The sequence below is a fragment of the Oncorhynchus nerka genome, unplaced genomic scaffold (assembly GCF_034236695.1).
Source record: "Oncorhynchus nerka isolate Pitt River unplaced genomic scaffold, Oner_Uvic_2.0 unplaced_scaffold_676, whole genome shotgun sequence".
NCBI lineage: Eukaryota > Metazoa > Chordata > Actinopteri > Salmoniformes > Salmonidae > Oncorhynchus > Oncorhynchus nerka.
The window spans coordinates 83783-108400 of record NW_027040478.1 but is presented as its reverse complement, the minus strand read 5'-3'; the positions used below and the strand labels follow the sequence as shown (position 1 = coordinate 108400).

Here is a 24618-nt window from a genome sequence, read left to right as displayed (position 1 = left end):
ATCTGTTTCACTGACCAGACTGCATCAGATAGATGGGGACACACAGAGACAGAGGGATCTGTTTCACTGACCAGACTGCATCAGATAGATGGGGACACAGAGACAGAGGGGATCTGTTTCACTGACCAGACTGAATCAGATAGATGGGGACACAGAGACAGAGGGGATCTGTTTCACTGACCAGACTGCATCAGATAGATGGGGACACAGAGACAGAGGGGATCTGTTTCACTGACCAGACTGCATCAGATAGATGGGGGGACACAGAGACAGAGGGGATCTGTTTCACTGACCAGACTGCATCAGATAGATGGGGACACAGAGACAGAGGGATCTGTTTCACTGACCAGACTGCATCAGATAGATGGGGACACAGAGACAGAGGGGATCTGTTTCACTGACCAGACTGCATCAGATAGATGGGGACACACAGAGACAGAGGGATCTGTTTCACTGACCAGACTGCATCAGATAGATGGGGACACAGAGACAGAGGGGATCTGTTTCACTGACCAGACTGCATCAGATAGATGGGGACACAGAGACAGAGGGGATCTGTTTCACTGACCAGACTGCATCAGATAGATGGGGACACAGAGACAGAGGGGATCTGTTTCACTGACCAGACTGCATCAGATAGATGGGGACACAGAGACAGAGGGATCTGTTTCACTGACCAGACTGAATCAGATAGATGGGGACACAGACAGAGACAGAGGGATCTGTTTCACTGACCAGACTGCATCAGATAGATGGGGACACAGAGACAGAGGGGATCTGTTTCACTGACCAGACTGCATCAGATAGATGGGGACACAGAGACAGAGGGGATCTGTTTCACTGACCAGACTGCATCAGATAGATGGGGACACAGAGACAGAGGGGATCTGTTTCACTGACCAGACTGCATCAGATAGATGGGGACACAGAGACAGAGGGGATCTGTTTCACTGACCAGACTGCATCAGATAGATGGGGACACAGAGACAGAGGGGATCTGTTTCACTGACCAGACTGCATCAGATAGATGGGGACACACACAGAGACAGAGGGGATCTGTTTCACTGACCAGACTGCATCAGATAGATGGGGACACAGAGACAGAGGGGATCTGTTTCACTGACCAGACTGCATCAGATAGATGGGGACACAGAGACAGAGGGGATCTGTTTCACTGACCAGACTGCATCAGATAGATGGGGACACAGAGACAGAGGGGATCTGTTTCACTGACCAGACTGCATCAGATAGATGGGGACACAGAGACAGAGGGGATCTGTTTCACTGACCAGACTGCATCAGATAGATGGGGACACAGAGACAGAGGGGATCTGTTTCACTGACCAGACTGCATCAGATAGATGGGGACACAGAGACAGAGACAGAGGGGATCTGTTTCGCTCGGATACTTCAACCGGTGGGAAACATTCAGCCTCTTGTGAATTGAAGGACAATTATGAAAACTTGGAGAGATGAAAGAGAAATATTTTTATTTTTTAAATTCATGGTAAATTTTCTGGGAAGTCTGTTTCACATGAATACGCACCATGATTTGAGATGTGTGTGTGTGTGTGTGTGTGTGTGTGTGTGTGTGTGTGTGTGTGTGTGTGTGTGTGTGTGTGTGTGTGTGTGTGTGTGTGTGCGTGTGCATGTGTGTGTCCTTACGTTCCATTCGAAGCCAGCTACAGCGATGCCTCCGGCAGCTCCTGTTCCAGCCAGACCGATGAACAGACCAGAGCCCTCGCTACTGGCAAACAGAGAGGCTCCGATCTACACACAGATACACACAGACACACACACGACACACACACACACCACACAGACACACACACACACAGACACACACACACCACACAGACACCACACACAGATACACACAGACACACACAGACACACACACACCACACACAGATACACACAGACACACACACACACCACACACAGATACACACACACACACACCACACAGACACCACACACAGATACACACCACACACAGATACACACAGACACACACACACCACACACAGATACACACAGACACACACACACCACACAGATACACACAGACACACACACACCACACACAGATACACACAGACACACACAAACACCACACACAGATGCACACACAAACACCACAAACACCACACACAGATACACACAGACACACACAAACACCACACACAGATACACAGACAAACACCACACACAGACACACACAACTGGTAAACAGAGCGGCTCCGATCTTCCACAAATGGAGGACTGTTTGAGATCAACAGCAGACGTAACAGACTGTACGATCTGACTCACCGGCCACCAGGCCATGTCTCTCCCAGCCAGGAAGTATCCACTCAGAGTGTTCCTGCTGACCCTGCACGACGACTGAAAAACAACCAGAGATCCATAGTTACACAGACAGAGTTCCATAGTTACACACACCAGACAGAGTTCCATAGTTCCATAGTTACACACACCAGACAGAGTTCCATAGTTACACAGAGTTACACACACCAGACAGAGTTCCATAGTTCACACCAGACAGAGTTCCATAGTTACACACACCAGACAGAGTTCCATAGTTACACACCAGACAGAGTTACACAGACACACCAGACAGAGTTCCATAGTTACACACACCAGACAGAGTTCCATAGTTACACAGAGTTACACACACACCAGACAGAGTTCCATAGTTACACAGAGTTACACACACACCAGACAGAGTTCCATAGTTACACAGAGTTAAACACACACCAGACAGAGATCCATAGTTACACACATCAGACAGAGTTCCATAGTTACACAGAGTTACACACACCAGACAGAGTTCCATAGTTACACAGAGTTACACACACACCAGACAGAGATCCATAGTTACACACACACCAGACAGAGTTCCATAGTTACACACACCAGACAGAGTTCCATAGTTACACACACCAGACAGAGTTCCATAGTAACACACACCAGACAGAGTTCCATAGTTACACACACCAGACAGAGTTCCATAGTTACACAGAGTTACACACACACCAGACAGAGTTCCATAGTTACACAGAGAGTTACACACACCAGACAGAGTTCCATAGTTACACACACCAGACAGAGTTCCATAGTTACACAGAGTTCCATAGTTACACAGAGTTACACACACACCAGACAGAGTTCCATAGTTACACAGAGTTCCATAGTTACACAGAGTTCCATAGTTACACACACCAGACATAGTTCCATAGTTACACACACCAGACAGAGTTCCATAGTTACACACACCAGACAGAGTTCCATAGTTACACACACCAGACAGAGTTCCATAGTTACACATAGTTACACACACACCAGACAGAGTTCCATAGTTACACAGAGTTACACACACACCAGACAGAGTTCCATAGTTACACACACACCAGACAGAGTTCCATAGTTACACAGAGTTACACACACACCAGACAGAGATCCATAGTTACACACATCAGACAGAGTTCCATAGTTACACAGAGTTACACACACCAGACAGAGTTCCATAGTTACACAGAGTTACACACACACCAGACAGAGTTCCATAGTTACACACACACCAGACAGAGTTCCATAGTTACACACACCAGACAGAGTTCCATAGTTACACAGAGTTACAAACACACCAGACAGAGTTCCATAGTTACACACACCAGACAGAGTTCCATAGTTACACAGAGTTACAAGTTACACACCAGACAGAGTTCCATAGTTACACACACCAGACAGAGTTCCATAGTTACACACACCAGACAGAGTTCCAGTTAGTTACACACACACCAGACAGAGTTCCATAGTTACACAGAGTTACACACACCAGACAGAGTTCCATAGTTACACAGAGTTACACACACACCAGACAGAGTTCCATAGTTACACACACCAGACAGAGTTCCATAGTTACACAGAGTTACACACACACCAGACAGAGTTCCATAGTTACACAGAGTTACACACACACCAGACAGAGTTCCATAGTTACACAGAGTTACACACACACCAGACAGAGTTCCATAGTTACACACACCAGACAGAGTTCCATAGTTACACAGACAGAGTTCCAGTTACACACACACACCAGACAGAGTTCCATAGTTACACAGAGTTACACACACACCAGACAGAGTTCCATAGTTCCATAGTTACACACACACACCAGACAGAGTTCCATAGTTACACAGAGTTACACACACACCAGACAGAGTTCCATAGTTACACACAGAGTTACACACACACCAGACAGAGTTCCATAGTTACACACACCAGACAGAGTTCCATAGTTACACAGAGTTACACACACACCAGACAGAGTTCCATAGTTACACATAGTTACACACACACCAGACAGAGTTCCATAGTTACACACACCAGACAGAGTTCCATAGTTACACAGTTACACACACCAGACAGAGTTCCATAGTTACACAGAGTTACACACACACCAGACAGAGTTCCATAGTTACACAGAGTTACACACACCACAGAGTTCCATAGTTACACACACACAGAGTTACACACACAGACAGAGTTCCATAGTTACACAGTTAAACACAAACCAGACAGAGTTCCATAGTTACACAGAGTTACACACACACCAGACAGAGTTCCATAGTTACAGACAGAGTTCCATAGTTACACACACCAGACAGAGTTCCATAGTTACACAGAGTTACACACCAGACAGTTCCATAGTTCCATAGTTACACACCAGACAGAGTTCCATAGTTACAGACAGAGTTCCACACACACACCAGACAGAGTTCCATAGTTACACAAACCAGACAGAGTTCCATAGTTACACACACCAGACAGAGTTCCATAGTTACACAGAGTTACACAAAAACAGACAGAGTTCCATAGTTACACACACCAGACAGAGTTCCATAGTTACACAGAGTTACACACACACCAGACAGAGTTCCATAGTTACACAGAGTTACACACAGACAGAGTTCCATAGTTACAGAGAGTTACACACACACCAGACAGAGTTCCATAGTTACACAGAGTTACACACAAACCAGACAGAGTTCCATAGTTACACACACACCAGACAGAGTTCCATAGTTACACACACCAGACAGAGTTCCATAGTTACACACAAAAACCAGACAGAGTTATAGTTACACACACCAGACAGAGTTCCATAGTTACACAGAGTTACACACAAACCAGACAGCGTTCCATAGTTACACACACCAGACAGAGTTCCATAGTTACACAGAGTTACACACAAACCAGACAGAGTTCCATAGTTACACAGAGTTACACACACACCAGACAGAGTTCCATAGTTACGCACATCAGACAGAGTTCCATAGTAACACAAACCAGACAGAGTTCCATAGTTACACACACATCAGACAGAGTTCCATAGTTACACACACCAGACAGCGTTCCATAGTTACACACACCAGACAGAGTTCCATAGTTACACACATCAGAGTTCCATAGTTACACACACCAGACAGAGTTCCATAGTTACACAGTTACACACAAACCAGACAGAGTTCCATAGTTAAACACACCAGACAGAGTTCCATAGTTACACACACCAGACAGCGTTCCATAGTTACACACACCAGACAGAGTTCCATAGTTACACACATCAGACAGAGTTCCATAGTTACACACACCAGACAGAGTTCCATAGTTACACACACCAGACAGAGTTCCATAGTTACACACACCAGACAGAGTTCCATAGTTACGCACATCAGACAGAGTTCCATAGTTACACACACCAGACAGAGTTCCATAGTTACACACACCAGACAGAGTTCCATAGTTACACAGAGTTACACACACACCAGACAGAGTTCCATAGTTACACACATCAGACAGAGTTCCATAGTTACAGAGTTACACACACCAGACAGAGTTCCATAGTTACACAGAGTTACACACAAACCAGACAGAGTTCCATAGTTACACACATCAGACAGAGTTCCATAGTTACAGAGTTACACACAAACCAGACAGAGTTCCATAGTTACACACACCAGACAGAGTTCCATAGTTACACAGAGTTACACACACACCAGACATAGTTCCATAGTTACACACACCAGACAGAGTTCCATAGTTACACACACACCAGACATAGTTCCATAGTTACAGAGAGTTACACACAAACCAGACAGAGTTCCATAGTTACACAGACCAGACAAAGTTCCATAGTTACGCACATCAGACAGAGTTCCATAGTTACACACACCAGACAGAGTTCCATAGTTACACACACCAGACAGAGTTCCATAGTTACACAGAGTTACACACACACCAGACAGAGTTCCATAGTTACACACATCAGACAGAGTTCCATAGTTACAGAGTTACACACACCAGACAGAGTTCCATAGTTACACAGAGTTACACACACACCAGACAGAGTTCCATAGTTACACACACCAGACAGAGTTCCATAGTTACACACACCAGACAGAGTTCCATAGTTACACAGAGTTACACACACACCAGACAGAGTTCCATAGTTACACAGAGTTACACACACACCAGACAGAGTTCCATAGTTACACACAAACCAGACAGAGTTCCATAGTTACACAGAGTTACACACTCACCAGACAGAGTTCCATAGTTACACACACCAGACAGAGTTCCATAGTTACACAGAGTTACACACTCACCAGACAGAGTTCCATAGTTAAACACACCAGACAGAGATCCATAGTTACACACACACCAGACAGAGTTCCATAGTTACACACACCAGACAGAGTTCCATAGTTACACAGAGTTACACACACCAGACAGAGTTCCATAGTTACACAGAGTTACACACACACCAGACAGCGTTCCATAGTTACACACATCAGACAGAGTTCCATAGTTACACACACCAGACAGAGTTCCATAGTTACACACACCAGACAGAGTTCCATAGTTACACACACCAGACAGAGTTCCATAGTTACACACACCAGACAGCGTTCCATAGTTACACACATCAGACAGAGTTCCATAGTTACACACACCAGACAGAGTTCCATAGTTACACACATCAGACAGAGTTCCATAGTTACAGAGTTACACACACCAGACAGAGTTCCATAGTTACACAGAGTTACACACAAACCAGACAGAGTTCCATAGTTACACACATCAGACAGAGTTCCATAGTTACAGAGTTACACACAAACCAGACAGAGTTCCATAGTTACACACACCAGACAGAGTTCCATAGTTACACAGAGTTACACACACACCAGACAGAGTTCCATAGTTACACAGAGTTACACACAAACCAGACAGAGTTCCATAGTTACACAGAGTTACACACACACCAGACAGAGTTCCATAGTTACACAGACCAGACAGAGCTCCATAGTTACACACACCAGACAGAGTTCCATAGTTACACAGAGTTACACACACACCAGACAGAGTTCCATAGTTACACAGAGTTACACACAAACCAGACAGAGTTCCATAGTTACACACACCAGACAGAGTTCCATAGTTACACACATCAGACAGAGTTCCATAGTTACACACACCAGACAGAGTTCCATAGTTACACACACCAGACAGAGTTCCATAGTTACACACACCAGACAGAGTTCCATAGTTACACACATCAGACAGAGTTCCATAGTTACACACACCAGACAGAGTTCCATAGTTACACACACCAGACAGAGTTCCATAGTTACACAGAGTTACACACACACCAGACAGAGTTCCATAGTTACACACATCAGACAGAGTTCCATAGTTACAGAGTTACACACACCAGACAGAGTTCCATAGTTACACAGAGTTACACACAAACCAGACAGAGTTCCATAGTTACACACATCAGACAGAGTTCCATAGTTACAGAGTTACACACAAACCAGACAGAGTTCCATAGTTACACACACCAGACAGAGTTCCATAGTTACACAGAGTTACACACACACCAGACAGAGTTCCATAGTTACACACACCAGACAGAGTTCCATAGTTACACACACACCAGACAGAGTTCCAGTTACAGAGAGTTACACACACACCAGACAGAGTTCCATAGTTAGTTTACACACACATCAGACAGAGTTCCATAGTTACACACACCAGACAGAGTTCCATAGTTACACACACCAGACAGAGTTCCATAGTTACACAGAGTTACACACACACCAGACAGAGTTCCATAGTTACACACATCAGACAGAGAGTTACACACACCAGACAGAGTTCCACAGTCAGACAGAGTTCCAGAGTTACACACACCAGACAGAGTTCCATAGTTACAGAAAGAGTTCCATAGTTACACACACCAGACAGAGTTCCATAGTTACACACATCAGACAGAGTTCCATAGTTACACACACCAGACAGAGTTACATAGTTACACACCAGACAGAGTTCCATAGTTACACAGAGTTACACACACACCAGACAGAGTTCCATAGTTACACACATCAGACAGAGTTCCATAGTTACAGAGTTACACACACCAGACAGAGTTCCATAGTTACGCACATCAGACATAGTTCCATAGTAACACAAACCAGACAGAGTTCCATAGTTACACATAGTTACACACACACCAGACAGAGTTCCATAGTTACACAGAGTTACACACACACCAGACAGAGTTCCATAGTTACACACATCAGACATAGTTCCATAGTTACACAGAGTTACACACACCAGACAGAGTTCCATAGTTACACAGAGTTACACACACACCAGACAGAGTTCCACAGTTACACAGAGTTACACACACATCAGACAGAGTTCCATAGTTACACACACACCAGACAGAGTTCCATAGTTACGCACATCAGACAGAGTTCCATAGTAACACAAACCAGACAGAGTTCCATAGTTACACACACACCAGACAGAGTTCCATAGTTACACAGAGTTACACACACACCAGACAGAGTTCCATAGTTACACATAGTTACACACCCACCAGAGTTCCATAGTTACACACACCAGACATAGTTCCAGTTACACAAACCAGACAGAGTTCCATAGTTACACAGAGTTACACACACACCAGACATAGTTCCATAGTTAAACACACCAGACAGAGTTCCATAGTTACACACACCAGACAGAGTTCCATAGTTACACAGAGTTACACACACCAGACAGAGTTCCATAGTTACACACATCAGATAGAGTTCCATAGTTACACAGAGTTACACACACCAGACAGAGTTCCATAGTTACACACACCAGACAGAGTTCCATAGTTACACAGAGTTACACAAAAAACAGACAGCGTTCCATAGTTACACAGAGTTACACACACACGAGACATAGTTCCATAGTCACACAAACCAGACAGAGTTCCATAGTTACACACACCAGACAGAATTCCATAGTTACACAGAGTTACACAAAAAACAGACAGCGTTCCATAGTTACACACACCAGACATAGTTCCATAGTTACACAGAGTTACACACACACCAGACAGAGTTCCATAGTTACACACATCAGACAGAGTTCCATAGTTACAGAGTTACACACACACCAGACAGAGTTCCATAGTTACACAGAGTTACACACAAACCAGACAGAGTTCCATAGTTACACACACACCAGACAGAGTTCCATAGTTACACACACCAGACAGAGTTCCATAGTTACACAAACCAGACAGAGTTCCATAGTTACACACACCAGACAGAGTTCCATAGTTACACAGAGTTACACAAAAAACAGACAGCGTTCCATAGTTACACACACCAGACAGAGTTCCATAGTTACACAGAGTTACACAAAAAACAGACAGCGTTCCATAGTTACACACACCAGACAGAGTTCCATAGTTACACAGTTACACACAAACCAGACAGAGTTCCATAGTTACACACACCAGACAGAGTTCCATAGTTACACAGAGTTACACACAAACCAGACAGAGTTCCATAGTTACACAGAGTTACACACACACCAGACAGAGTTCCATAGTTACGCACATCAGACAGAGTTCCATAGTAACACAAACCAGACAGAGTTCCACAGTTACACACACCAGACAGAGTTCCATAGTTACACACATCAGACAGAGTTCCATAGTTACACACATCAGACAGAGTTCCATAGTTACACACACCAGACAGAGTTCCATAGTTACACACACCAGACAGAGTTCCATAGTTACACACACAGACAGAGTTCCACACAAACCAGACAGAGTTCCATAGTTACACACACCAGACAGAGTTCCATAGTTACACACACCAGACAGAGTTCCATAGTTACACACACAGAGTTCCATAGTTACACACACCAGACAGACAGAGTTCCATAGTTACACACAAACCAGACAGAGTTCCATAGTTAAACACACCAGACAGAGTTCCATAGTTACACACACCAGACAGAGTTCCATAGTTCCACAGAGTTAGTTACACACATCAGACAGAGTTCCATAGTTACATACACCAGACAGAGTTCTATAGTTACACACACCAGAAAGAGTTCCATAGTTACACACACCAGACAGAGTTCCATAGTTACGCACATCAGACAGAGTTCCATAGTTACACACACCAGACAGAGTTCCATAGTTACACACACCAGACAGAGTTCCATAGTTACACACACACACCAGACAGAGTTCCATAGTTACACACATCAGACAGAGTTCCATAGTTACAGAGTTACACACACCAGACAGAGTTCCATAGTTACACAGAGTTACACACAAACCAGACAGAGTTCCATAGTTACACACATCAGACAGAGTTCCATAGTTACAGAGTTACACACACACCAGACAGAGTTCCATAGTTACACACACCAGACAGAGTTCCATAGTTACACAGAGTTACACACACACCAGACAGAGTTCCATAGTTACACAGAGTTACACACACACCAGACAGAGTTCCATAGTTACACACACCAGACAGAGTTCCATAGTTACACAGAGTTACACACACACCAGACAGAGTTCCATAGTTACACACAAACCAGACAGAGTTCCATAGTTACACAGAGTTACACACTCACCAGACAGAGTTCCATAGTTACACACACCAGACAGAGTTCCATAGTTACACAGAGTTACACACTCACCAGACAGAGTTCCATAGTTAAACACACCAGACAGAGAGAGTTACACACACACCAGACAGAGTTCCATAGTTACAGACATAGAGTTACACACACCAGACAGAGTTCCATAGTTACACAGAGTTACACACACACCAGACAGAGTTCCATAGTTACCAGACAGAGTTAGTTACACACACCAGACAGAGTTCCATAGTTACAGACAGAGTTCCATAGTTACACAGAGTTACACACACCAGACAGAGTTCCATAGTTACACAGAGTTACACACACACCAGACAGCGTTCCATAGTTACACACATCAGACAGAGTTCCATAGTTACACACACCAGACAGAGTTCCATAGTTACACACACCAGACAGAGTTCCATAGTTACACACACCAGACAGAGTTCCATAGTTACACACACCAGACAGCGTTCCATAGTTACACACATCAGACAGAGTTCCATAGTTACACACACCAGACAGAGTTCCATAGTTACACACATCAGACAGAGTTCCATAGTTACAGAGTTACACACACCAGACAGAGTTCCATAGTTACACAGAGTTACACACAAACCAGACAGAGTTCCATAGTTACACACATCAGACAGAGTTCCATAGTTACAGAGTTACACACAAACCAGACAGAGTTCCATAGTTACACACACCAGACAGAGTTCCATAGTTACACAGAGTTACACACACACCAGACAGAGTTCCATAGTTACACAGAGTTACACACAAACCAGACAGAGTTCCATAGTTACACAGAGTTACACACACACCAGACATAGTTCCATAGTTACACAGACCAGACAGAGCTCCATAGTTACACACACCAGACAGAGTTCCATAGTTACACAGAGTTACACACACACCAGACAGAGTTCCATAGTTACACAGAGTTACACACAAACCAGACAGAGTTCCATAGTTACACACATCAGACAGAGTTCCATAGTTACACAGAGTTACACACACCAGACAGAGTTCCATAGTTACACACAAACCAGACAGAGTTCCATAGTTACACAGAGTTACACACTCACCAGACAGAGTTCCATAGTTACACACACCAGACAGAGTTCCATAGTTACACACACCAGACAGAGTTCCAGACAGAGTTACACACACCAGACAGAGTTCCATAGTTACACAGAGTTACACACACCAGACAGAGTTCCATAGTTACACAGAGTTACACACACCAGACAGAGTTCCATAGTTACACACACCAGACAGAGTTCCATAGTTACACAGAGTTACACACACCAGACAGAGTTCCATAGTTACACAGAGTTACACACACCAGACAGAGTTCCAGTTAGTTCCATAGTTACACAGAGTTACACACACACCAGACAGAGTTCCATAGTTACACACACCAGACAGAGTTCCATAGTTACCAGACAGAGTTCCATAGTTACACACACCAGACAGAGTTCCATAGTTACACACACCAGACAGAGTTCCATAGTTACACACACCAGACAGAGTTCCAGTTACACAGAGTTACACACACCAGACAGAGTTCCATAGTTACACACATCAGACAGAGTTCCATAGTTACAGAGTTACACACACCAGACAGAGTTCCATAGTTACACAGAGTTACACACAAACCAGACAGAGTTCCATAGTTACACACATCAGACAGAGTTCCATAGTTACAGAGTTACACACAAACCAGACAGAGTTCCATAGTTACACACACCAGACAGAGTTCCATAGTTACACAGAGTTACACACACACCAGACAGAGTTCCATAGTTACACAGAGTTACACACACACCAGACAGAGTTCCATAGTTACACACACCAGACAGAGTTCCATAGTTACACACACCAGACAGAGTTCCATAGTTACAGAGAGTTACACACAAACCAGACAGAGTTCCATAGTTACACACAGACAGAGATCCATAGTTACACACACCAGACAGAGTTCCATAGTTACACAGAGTTACACACAAACCAGACAGAGTTCCATAGTTACACACATCAGACAGAGTTCCATAGTTACACAGAGTTACACACACACCAGACATAGTTCCATAGTTACACAGACCAGACAGAGTTCCATAGTTACACACACCAGACAGAGTTCCATAGTTACACAGACACACACACCAGACAGAGTTCCATAGTTACACAGAGTTACACACAAACCAGACAGAGTTCCAGTTAGTTACACACACCAGACAGAGTTCCATAGTTACACAGAGTTACACACACACCAGACAGAGTTCCATAGTTACACACAAACCAGACAGAGTTCCATAGTTACACAGAGTTACACACTCACCAGACAGAGTTCCATAGTTACACACACCAGACAGAGTTCCATAGTTACACACACCAGACAGAGTTCCATAGTTACACAGAGTTACACACACCAGACAGAGTTCCATAGTTACACAGAGTTACACACACACCAGACAGAGTTCATTAGTTACACAGAGTTACACACACCAGACAGAGTTCCATAGTTACACACACCAGACAGAGTTCCATAGTTACACACACCAGACAGAGTTCCATAGTTACACAGAGTTACACACACCAGACAGAGTTCCATAGTTACACACACCAGACAGAGTTCCATAGTTACACAGAGTTACACACACACCAGACAGAGTTCCATAGTTACACACACCAGACAGAGTTCCATAGTTACACAGAGTTACACACACCAGACAGAGTTCCATAGTTACACACACCAGACAGAGTTCCATAGTTACACACACCAGACAGAGTTCCATAGTTACACATCAGACAGAGTTACACACACCAGACAGAGTTCCATAGTTACACACACCAGACAGAGTTCCATAGTTACACACACACCAGACATAGTTCCATAGTTACACACACCAGACAGAGTTCCATAGTTACACACACCAGACAGAGTTCCATAGTTACACACACCAGACAGAGTTCCATAGTTACACAGAGTTACACACTCACCAGACAGAGTTCCATAGTTACACAGAGTTACACACACCAGACAGAGTTCCATAGTTACACACACACCAGACAGAGTTCCATAGTTACCAGAGTTACACACACCAGACAGAGTTCCATAGTTACAGACAGAGTTACACACAAACCAGACAGAGTTCCATAGTTACACACATCAGACAGAGTTCCATAGTTACACAGAGTTACACACACCAGACAGAGTTCCAGTTAGTTACACACACCAGACAGAGTTCCATAGTTACACAGAGTTACACACACACCAGACAGAGTTCCATAGTTACACACACCAGACAGAGTTCCATAGTTACACACACCAGACAGAGTTCCATAGTTACACAGAGTTACACACACACCAGACAGAGTTCCATAGTTACACACACCAGACAGAGTTCCATAGTTACACACACCAGACAGAGTTCCATAGTTACACACACCAGACAGAGTTCCATAGTTACACACACCAGACAGAGTTCCATAGTTACACACATCAGACAGAGTTCCATAGTTACACACAACAGACAGACATAGTTCCAGAGTTACACATACACCAGACAGAGTTCCATAGTTACACACACCAGAAAGAGTTCCATAGTTACACACACCAGACAGAGTTCCATAGTTACGCACATCAGACAGAGTTCCATAGTTACACACACCAGACAGAGTTCCATAGTTACACACACCAGACAGAGTTCCATAGTTACACAGAGTTACACACACACCAGACAGAGTTCCATAGTTACACACATCAGACAGAGTTCCATAGTTACACACACCAGACAGAGTTCCATAGTTACACAGAGTTACACACAAACCAGACAGAGTTCCATAGTTACACACATCAGACAGAGTTCCATAGTTACAGAGTTACACAAACCAGACAGAGTTCCATAGTTACACACACCAGACAGAGTTCCATAGTTACACAGAGTTACACACACACCAGACAGAGTTCCATAGTTACACAGAGTTACACACACACCAGACAGAGTTCCATAGTTACACACATCAGACAGAGTTCCATAGTTACACAGAGTTACACACACACCAGACAGAGTTCCATAGTTACACACAAACCAGACAGAGTTCCATAGTTACACAGAGTTACACACTCACCAGACAGAGTTCCATAGTTACACACACCAGACAGAGTTCCATAGTTACACAGAGTTACACACTCACCAGACAGAGTTCCATAGTTACACACACCAGACAGAGTTCCATAGTTACACAGAGTTACACACACCAGACAGAGTTCCATAGTTACACAGAGTTACACACACCAGACAGAGTTCCATAGTTACACAGAGTTACACACACACCAGACAGAGTTCCATAGTTACACACACCAGACAGAGTTCCATAGTTACACAGAGTTACACACACCAGACAGAGTTCCATAGTTACACAGAGTTACACACACACCAGACAGCGTTCCATAGTTACACACATCAGACAGAGTTCCATAGTTACAGACAGAGTTCCATAGTTACACACACCAGACAGAGTTCCAGTTACACACACCAGACAGAGTTCCATACACACACCAGACAGAGTTCCATAGTTACACACACAGACAGAGTTCCATAGTTACACACATCAGACAGAGTTCCATAGTTACAGAGTTACACACACCAGACAGAGTTCCATAGTTACACAGAGTTACACACAAACCAGACAGAGTTCCATAGTTACACACATCAGACAGAGTTCCATAGTTACAGAGTTACACACAAACCAGACAGAGTTCCATAGTTACACACACACAGACAGAGTTCCATAGTTACACAGAGTTACACACACACCAGACAGAGTTCCATAGTTACACAGAGTTACACACAAACCAGACAGAGTTCCATAGTTACACACACACCAGACAGAGTTCCATAGTTAGTTACACACACCAGACAGAGTTCCATAGTTACACAGTTACACACCAGACAGAGTTCCATAGTTAGTTACACACACCAGACAGAGTTCCATAGTTACACAGAGTTACACACATCAGACACACACACACCAGACAGAGTTCCATAGTTACACAGAGTTACACACACCAGACAGAGTTCCATAGTTACACACACCAGACAGAGTTCCATAGTTACACACACCAGACAGAGTTCCATAGTTACACACACCAGACAGAGTTCCCAGTTACACACACACCAGACAGAGTTCCATAGTTACACAGACAGCGTTCCATAGTTACACACATCAGACAGAGTTCCATAGTTACACACATCAGACAGAGTTCCATAGTTACAGAGTTACACACACCAGACAGAGTTCCATAGTTACACAGAGTTACACACAAACCAGACAGAGTTCCATAGTTACACACATCAGACAGAGTTCCATAGTTACAGAGTTACACACAAACCAGACAGAGTTCCATAGTTACACACACCAGACAGAGTTCCATAGTTACACAGAGTTACACACACACCAGACAGAGTTCCATAGTTACACAGAGTTACACACAAACCAGACAGAGTTCCATAGTTACACAGAGTTACACACACACCAGACATAGTTCCATAGTTACACAGACCAGACAGAGATCCATAGTTACACACACCAGACAGAGTTCCATAGTTACACAGAGTTACACACACACCAGACAGAGTTCCATAGTTACACAGAGTTACACACAAACCAGACAGAGTTCCATAGTTACACACATCAGACAGAGTTCCATAGTTACACAGAGTTACACACACACCAGACAGAGTTCCATAGTTACACACAAACCAGACAGAGTTCCATAGTTACACAGAGTTACACACTCACCAGACAGAGTTCCATAGTTACACACACCAGACAGAGTTCCATAGTTACACACACCAGACAGAGTTCCATAGTTACACAGAGTTACACACACCAGACAGAGTTCCATAGTTACACAGAGTTACACACACACCAGACAGAGTTCATTAGTTACACAGAGTTACACACACCAGACAGAGTTCCATAGTTACACACACCAGACAGAGTTCCATAGTTACACAGAGTTACACACACACCAGACAGCGTTCCATAGTTACACAGAGTTACACACACCAGACAGAGTTCCATAGTTACACACACCAGACAGAGTTCCATAGTTACACAGAGTTACACACACACCAGACAGCGTTCCATAGTTACACACACCAGACAGAGTTCCATAGTTACACACACCAGACAGAGTTCCATAGTTACACACACCAGACAGAGTTCCATAGTTACACACACCAGACAGCGTTCCATAGTTACACACATCAGACAGAGTTCCATAGTTACACACACCAGACAGAGTTCCATAGTTACACACATCAGACAGAGTTCCATAGTTACAGAGTTACACACACCAGACAGAGTTCCATAGTTACACAGAATTACACACAAACCAGACAGAGTTCCATAGTTACACACATCAGACAGAGTTCCATAGTTACAGAGTTACACACAAACCAGACAGAGTTCCATAGTTACACACACCAGACAGAGTTCCATAGTTACACAGAGTTACACACACCAGACAGAGTTCCATAGTTACACAGACACACACACCAGACAGAGTTCCATAGTTACACCAGACAGAGTTCCATAGTTACACACACCAGACAGAGTTCCATAGTTACAGAGAGTTACACACAAACCAGACAGAGTTCCATAGTTACACAGACCAGACAGAGATCCATAGTTACACACACCAGACAGAGTTCCATAGTTACACAGAGTTACACACAAACCAGACAGAGTTCCATAGTTACACACATCAGACAGAGTTCCATAGTTACACAGAGTTACACACACACCAGACAGAGTTCCATAGTTACACACAAACCAGACAGAGTTCCATAGTTACACAGAGTTACACACTCACCAGACAGAGTTCCATAGTTACACACACCAGACAGAGACACACTCACCAGACAGAGTTCCATAGTTACACACACCAGACAGAGTTCCATAGACCAGACAGAGTTCCATAGTTACATAGTTACACACACACCAGACAGAGTTCCATAGTTACACACACCAGACAGAGTTCCATAGTTACACACTCACCAGACAGAGTTCCATAGTTAAACACACCAGACAGAGTTACACACACCAGACAGAGTTCCATAGTTACACAGTTACACACACACCAGACAGAGTTCCATAGTTACACACACCAGACAGAGTTCCATAGTTACACACATCAGACAGAGTTACACACACACACCAGACATAGTTCCAGAGTTACACACACCAGACAGAGTTCCATTAGTTACACAGAGTTACACACACACCAGACAGAGTTCCATAGTTACACACACCAGACAGAGTTCCATAGTTACACAGAGTTACACACACCAGACAGAGTTCCATAGTTACACACACCAGACAGAGTTCCATAGTTACACAGAGTTACACACACACCAGACAGCGTTCCATAGTTACACACATCAGACAGAGTTCCATAGTTACACACACCAGACAGAGTTCCATAGTTACACACACCAGACAGAGTTCCATAGTTACACACACCAGACAGAGTTCCATAGTTACACACACCAGACAGTTCCATAGTTACACACACCAGACAGCGTTCCATAGTTACACACATCAGACAGAGTTCCATAGTTACACACACCAGACAGAGTTCCATAGTTACACACACCAGACAGAGTTCCATAGTTACACACATCAGACAGAGTTCCATAGTTACACAGAGTTACACACACCAGACAGAGTTCCATAGTTACACAGAGTTACACACACCAGACAGAGTTCCATAGTTACACACACCAGACAGAGTTCCATAGTTACACACACCAGACAGAGTTCCATAGTTACACAGAGTTACACACACCAGACAGAGTTCCATAGTTACACACACCAGACAGAGTTCCATAGTTACACAGAGTTACACACACACCAGACAGCGTTCCATAGTTACACACATCAGACAGAGTTACACACACACCAGACAGAGTTCCATAGTTACACACACCAGACAGAGTTCCATAGTTACACACACCAGACAGAGTTCCATAGTTACACACACCAGACAGCGTTCCATAGTTACACACATCAGACAGAGTTCCATAGTTACACACACCAGACAGAGTTCCATAGTTACACACATCAGACAGAGTTCCATAGTTACAGAGTTACACACACCAGACAGAGTTCCATAGTTACACAGAATTACACACAAACCAGACAGAGTTCCATAGTTACACACATCAGACAGAGTTCCATAGTTACAGAGTTACACACAAACCAGACAGAGTTCCATAGTTACACACACCAGACAGAGTTCCATAGTTACACAGAGTTACACACACACCAGACAGAGTTCCATAGTTACACAGAGTTACACACACACCAGACATAGTTCCATAGTTACACACACCAGACAGAGTTCCATAGTTACACACACACCAGACAGAGTTTCATAGTTACAGAGAGTTACACACAAACCAGACAGAGTTCCATAGTTACACAGACCAGACAGAGATCCATAGTTACACACACCAGACAGAGTTCCATAGTTACACAGAGTTACACACAAACCAGACAGAGTTCCATAGTTACACACATCAGACAGAGTTCCATAGTTACACAGAGTTACACACACACCAGACAGAGTTCCATAGTTACACACAAACCAGACAGAGTTCCATAGTTACACAGAGTTACACACTCACCAGACAGAGTTCCATAGTTACACACACCAGACAGAGTTCCATAGTTACACACACCAGACAGAGTTCCATAGTTACACAGAGTTACACACTCACCAGACAGAGTTCCATAGTTACACACACCAGACAGAGTTCCATAGTTACACACTCACCAGACAGAGTTCCATAGTTACACAGAGTTACACACTCACCAGACAGAGTTCCATAGTTACACACACCAGACAGAGTTCCATAGTTACACATAGTTACACACTCACCAGACAGAGTTCCATAGTTACAGAGTTACACACACCAGACAGAGTTCCATAGTTACACACACACAAACCAGACAGAGTTCCATAGTTACACACATCAGACAGACATAGTTACAGAGTTACACACTCACCAGACAGAGTTCCATAGTTAAACACACCAGACAGAGATCCATAGTTACACACACACCAGACAGAGTTCCATAGTTACACAGAGTTACACACACACCAGACAGAGTTCCATAGTTACACACACCAGACAGAGTTCCATAGTTACACACACCAGACAGAGTTTCATAGTTACAGACAGAGTTACACACAAACCAGACAGAGTTCCATAGTTACACACACCAGACAGAGTTCCATAGTTACACACACCAGACAGAGTTCCATAGTTACACAGAGTTACACACAAACCAGACAGAGTTCCATAGTTACACACATCAGACAGAGTTCCATAGTTACACAGAGTTACACACACACCAGACAGAGTTCCATAGTTACACACAAACCAGACAGAGTTCCATAGTTACACAGAGTTACACACTCACCAGACAGAGTTCCATAGTTACACACACCAGACAGAGTTCCATAGTTACACAGAGTTACACACACACCAGACAGAGTTCCATAGTTACACAGAGTTACACACACACCAGACAGAGTTCCATAGTTACACACACCAGACAGAGTTCCATAGTTACACACACCAGACAGAGTTCCATAGTTACACAGAGTTACACTCACCAGACAGAGTTCCATAGTTACACACAAACCAGACAGAGTTCCATAGTTACACATAGTTACACACTCACCAGACAGAGTTCCATAGTTACACAGAGTTACACACTCACCAGACAGAGTTCCATAGTTACACACACACCAGACAGAGTTCCATAGTTACACAGAGTTACACACACCAGACAGAGTTCCATAGTTACACAGAGTTACACACACACCAGACAGAGTTCATTAGTTACACAGAGTTACACACACACCAGACAGAGTTCCATAGTTACACACACCAGACAGAGTTCCATAGTTACACAGAGTTACACACACCAGACAGAGTTCCATAGTTACACACACCAGACAGAGTTCCATAGTTACACAGAGTTACACACACACCAGACAGCGTTCCATAGTTACACACATCAGACAGAGTTCCATAGTTACACACACCAGACAGAGTTCCATAGTTACACACACCAGACAGAGTTCCATAGTTACACACACCAGACAGAGTTCCATAGTTACACACACCAGACAGAGTTCCATAGTTACACACATCAGACAGAGTTCCATAGTTACACACACCAGACAGAGTTCCATAGTTACACACACCAGACAGAGTTCCATAGTTACACACACGAGACATAGTTCCATAGTTACACACACCAGACAGAATTCCATAGTTACACACACCAGACAGAGTTCCATAGTTACACACACCAGACAGAGTTCCATAGTTACACACATCAGACAGAGTTCCATAGTTACACACATCAGACAGAGTTCCATAGTTACACACACAGACAGAGTTCCATAGTTACACACACCAGACAGAGTTCCATAGTTACACATCAGACAGAGTTCCATCAGTTACAGAGTTACACACACACCAGAGTTCCATAGTTACACACCAGACAGAGTTCCATAGTTACACACACCAGACAGAGTTCCATAGTTACACACACCAGACAGAGTTCCATAGTTACACACACCAGACAGAGTTCCATAGTTACACACCAGACAGAGTTCATAGTTACACACACCAGACAGAGTTCCATAGTTACACACACCAGACAGAGTTCCATAGTTACACACACCAGACAGAGTTCCATAGTTACACACACCAGACAGAGTTCCATAGTTACACACACCAGACAGAGTTCCATAGTTACACACATCAGACAGAGTTCCATAGTTACACAGAGTTACACACACACCAGACAGAGTTCCATAGTTACACACACCAGACAGAGTTCCATAGTTACACACACCAGACAGAGTTCCATAGTTACACACACCAGACAGAGTTCCATAGTTACACACATCAGACAGAGTTCCATAGTTACACACACCAGACAGAGTTCCATAGTTACACACACCAGACAGAGTTCCATAGTTACACACACCAGACAGCGTTCCATAGTTACACACATCAGACAGAGTTCCATAGTTACACACCAGACAGAGTTTAGTTACACACACCAGACAGAGTTCCATAGTTACACACATCAGACAGAGTTCCATAGTTACACACATCAGACAGAGTTCCATAGTTACACACACCAGACAGAGTTCCATAGTTACACACATCAGACAGAGTTCCATAGTTACACACATCAGACAGAGTTCCATCAGACAGACAGTTCCATAGTTACACACACCAGACAGAGTTCCATAGTTACACACACCAGACAGAGTTCCATAGTTACACACACCAGACAGAGTTCCATAGTTACACACACAGACAGAGTTCCATAGTTACACACACCAGACAGAGTTCCATAGTTACACACACCAGACAGAGTTCCATAGTTACACACATCAGACAGTTCCAGTTACACAGACAGACAGAGTTCCATAGTTACACACACCAGACAGAGTTCCATAGTTACACACACCAGACAGAGTTCCATAGTTACACACATCAGACAGAGTTCCATAGTTACACACACCAGACAGAGTTCCATAGTTACACACACCAGACAGAGTTCCATAGTTACACACATCAGACAGAGTTCCATAGTTACACACATCAGACAGAGTTCCATAGTTACACACATCAGACAGAGTTCCATAGTTACACACATCAGACAGAGTTCCATAGTTACACACACCAGACAGAGTTCCATAGTTACACACACCAGACAGAGTTCCATAGTTACACACATCAGACAGAGTTCCATAGTTACGTACACACGACAGAGTTCCATAGTTACGTACACACGACAGAGTTCCATAGTTACGCATATCAGACAGAGTTCCATAGTTACACACACCAGACAGACAGACAGACACAGACAGACAGACAGATCGTGAGACAGACAGACAGACAGATCATTAGACAGACAGACCGTGAGAGAGACAGACAGACAGACAGACAGACAGACAGACAGACAGACAGATCGTTAGACAGACAGACAGACAGACAGACAGACAGACAGACAGACAGACAGACAGACAGACAGACAGACAGACAGATCGTTAGACAGACAGACAGACAGACAGACAGACAGACAGACAGACAGACAGACAGACAGACAGACAGACAGACAGACAGACAGACAGACAGACAGACAGACAGACAGACAGACAGACAGATCGTTAGACAGACAGACAGACAGACAGACAGACAGACAGACATACAGATCGTTAGACAGACAGACAGACAGACAGACAGACAGACAGACAGACAGTGAGACAACAGACAGACAGACAGACAGACAGACAGACAGACAGACAGACAGACAGACAGACAGACAGACAGACAGACAGACAGACAGACAGACAGACAGACAGACAGTATTAGGTAAGTCTCACCCAGATGCCGACAGCTACGTTGAGCAGGAAGTATGCAGCGATGATGATGATGTCAGAGATACTGAAGGACTGGGACAGAGCAAAGAACTGGGTGGTGGAGTTGGACGCCATTACTGACCACTCACACTAACACACACACACACACACCTAACACTCACACTCACCTAACCCTAACACACACCTAACCCTATAACACACACTTAATCCTAACACACACACATACCTAACCCCAGACCTGACCACTACTTCAACACACTGTACACTAACACAGACCTGACCACTGATTCACTAAACAGACCTGATCAGATTCCTAACCACAGACCTGACCACTACTTCAGACACACTGTACACTAACACCAGACCTGACCACTGATTCACTAACACCAGACCTGACCACTGATTCACTAACACCAGACCTGATCACTGATTCACTAACCACAGACCTGACCACTACTTCAGACACACTGTACACTAACACCAGACCTGACCACTGATTCACTAACCCCAGACCTGACCAATGCTGCAGACACTATGGAGAACGAGTAGCAGAGAGAGAGAGAGAGAGAGAAGAGGGGCAGGAGATCAGGGGGACATTGTGTCAATTGATGATTAAACACCTCACGCTGACACACACACTACCTGCTGGCTGGGAGGTAATGGAGTGTGTGTGTAGAGAATCACGCTGACACACACACTACCTGCTGGCTGGGAGGTAATGGAGTGTGTTGGAGGTCACACATGAAGCTCGTGTGAGCAGAGTGGACCCAGGTCAGACACCACCAACAGTCAGCAGAGTGGACCCAGGTCAGACACCACCAACAGTCAGCAGAGTGGACCCAGGTCAGAACCACCAACAGTCAGCAGAGTGGACCCAGGTCAGACACCACCAGAGTGGACCCAGGTCAGAACACCACCAACAGTCAGCAGAGTGGACCCAGGTCAGACACCACCAACAGTCAGCAGAGTGGACCCAGGTCAGACACCACCAACAGTCAGCAGAGTGGACCCAGGTCAGACACCACCAACAGTCAGCAGAGTGGACCCAGGTCAGACACCACCAACAGTCAGCAGAGTGGACCCAGGTCAGACACCACAAA

The 24618-nt window shown here is 44.2% G+C and overlaps 1 protein-coding gene across 1 annotated transcript; it reads right to left on the bottom strand.

Annotated features, from left to right (window-relative positions):
• Nucleotides 1-1336: 1336 nt before the first annotated feature.
• On the bottom strand, nucleotides 1337-24282 carry LOC135571235 (sodium/mannose cotransporter SLC5A10-like). Its single transcript, XM_065017018.1, has 5 exons — nucleotides 23844-24282; nucleotides 23522-23756; nucleotides 2314-2385; nucleotides 1666-1770; nucleotides 1337-1348 (listed from the first exon to the last, which is right to left on the bottom strand). The coding sequence occupies exons 2-5, from the start codon at nucleotides 23630-23632 to the stop codon at nucleotides 1337-1339; spliced, it is 300 nt and encodes a 99-aa protein (XP_064873090.1). The 5' UTR covers nucleotides 23633-23756; nucleotides 23844-24282.
• Between the last annotated feature and the right edge of the window lie 336 nt (nucleotides 24283-24618).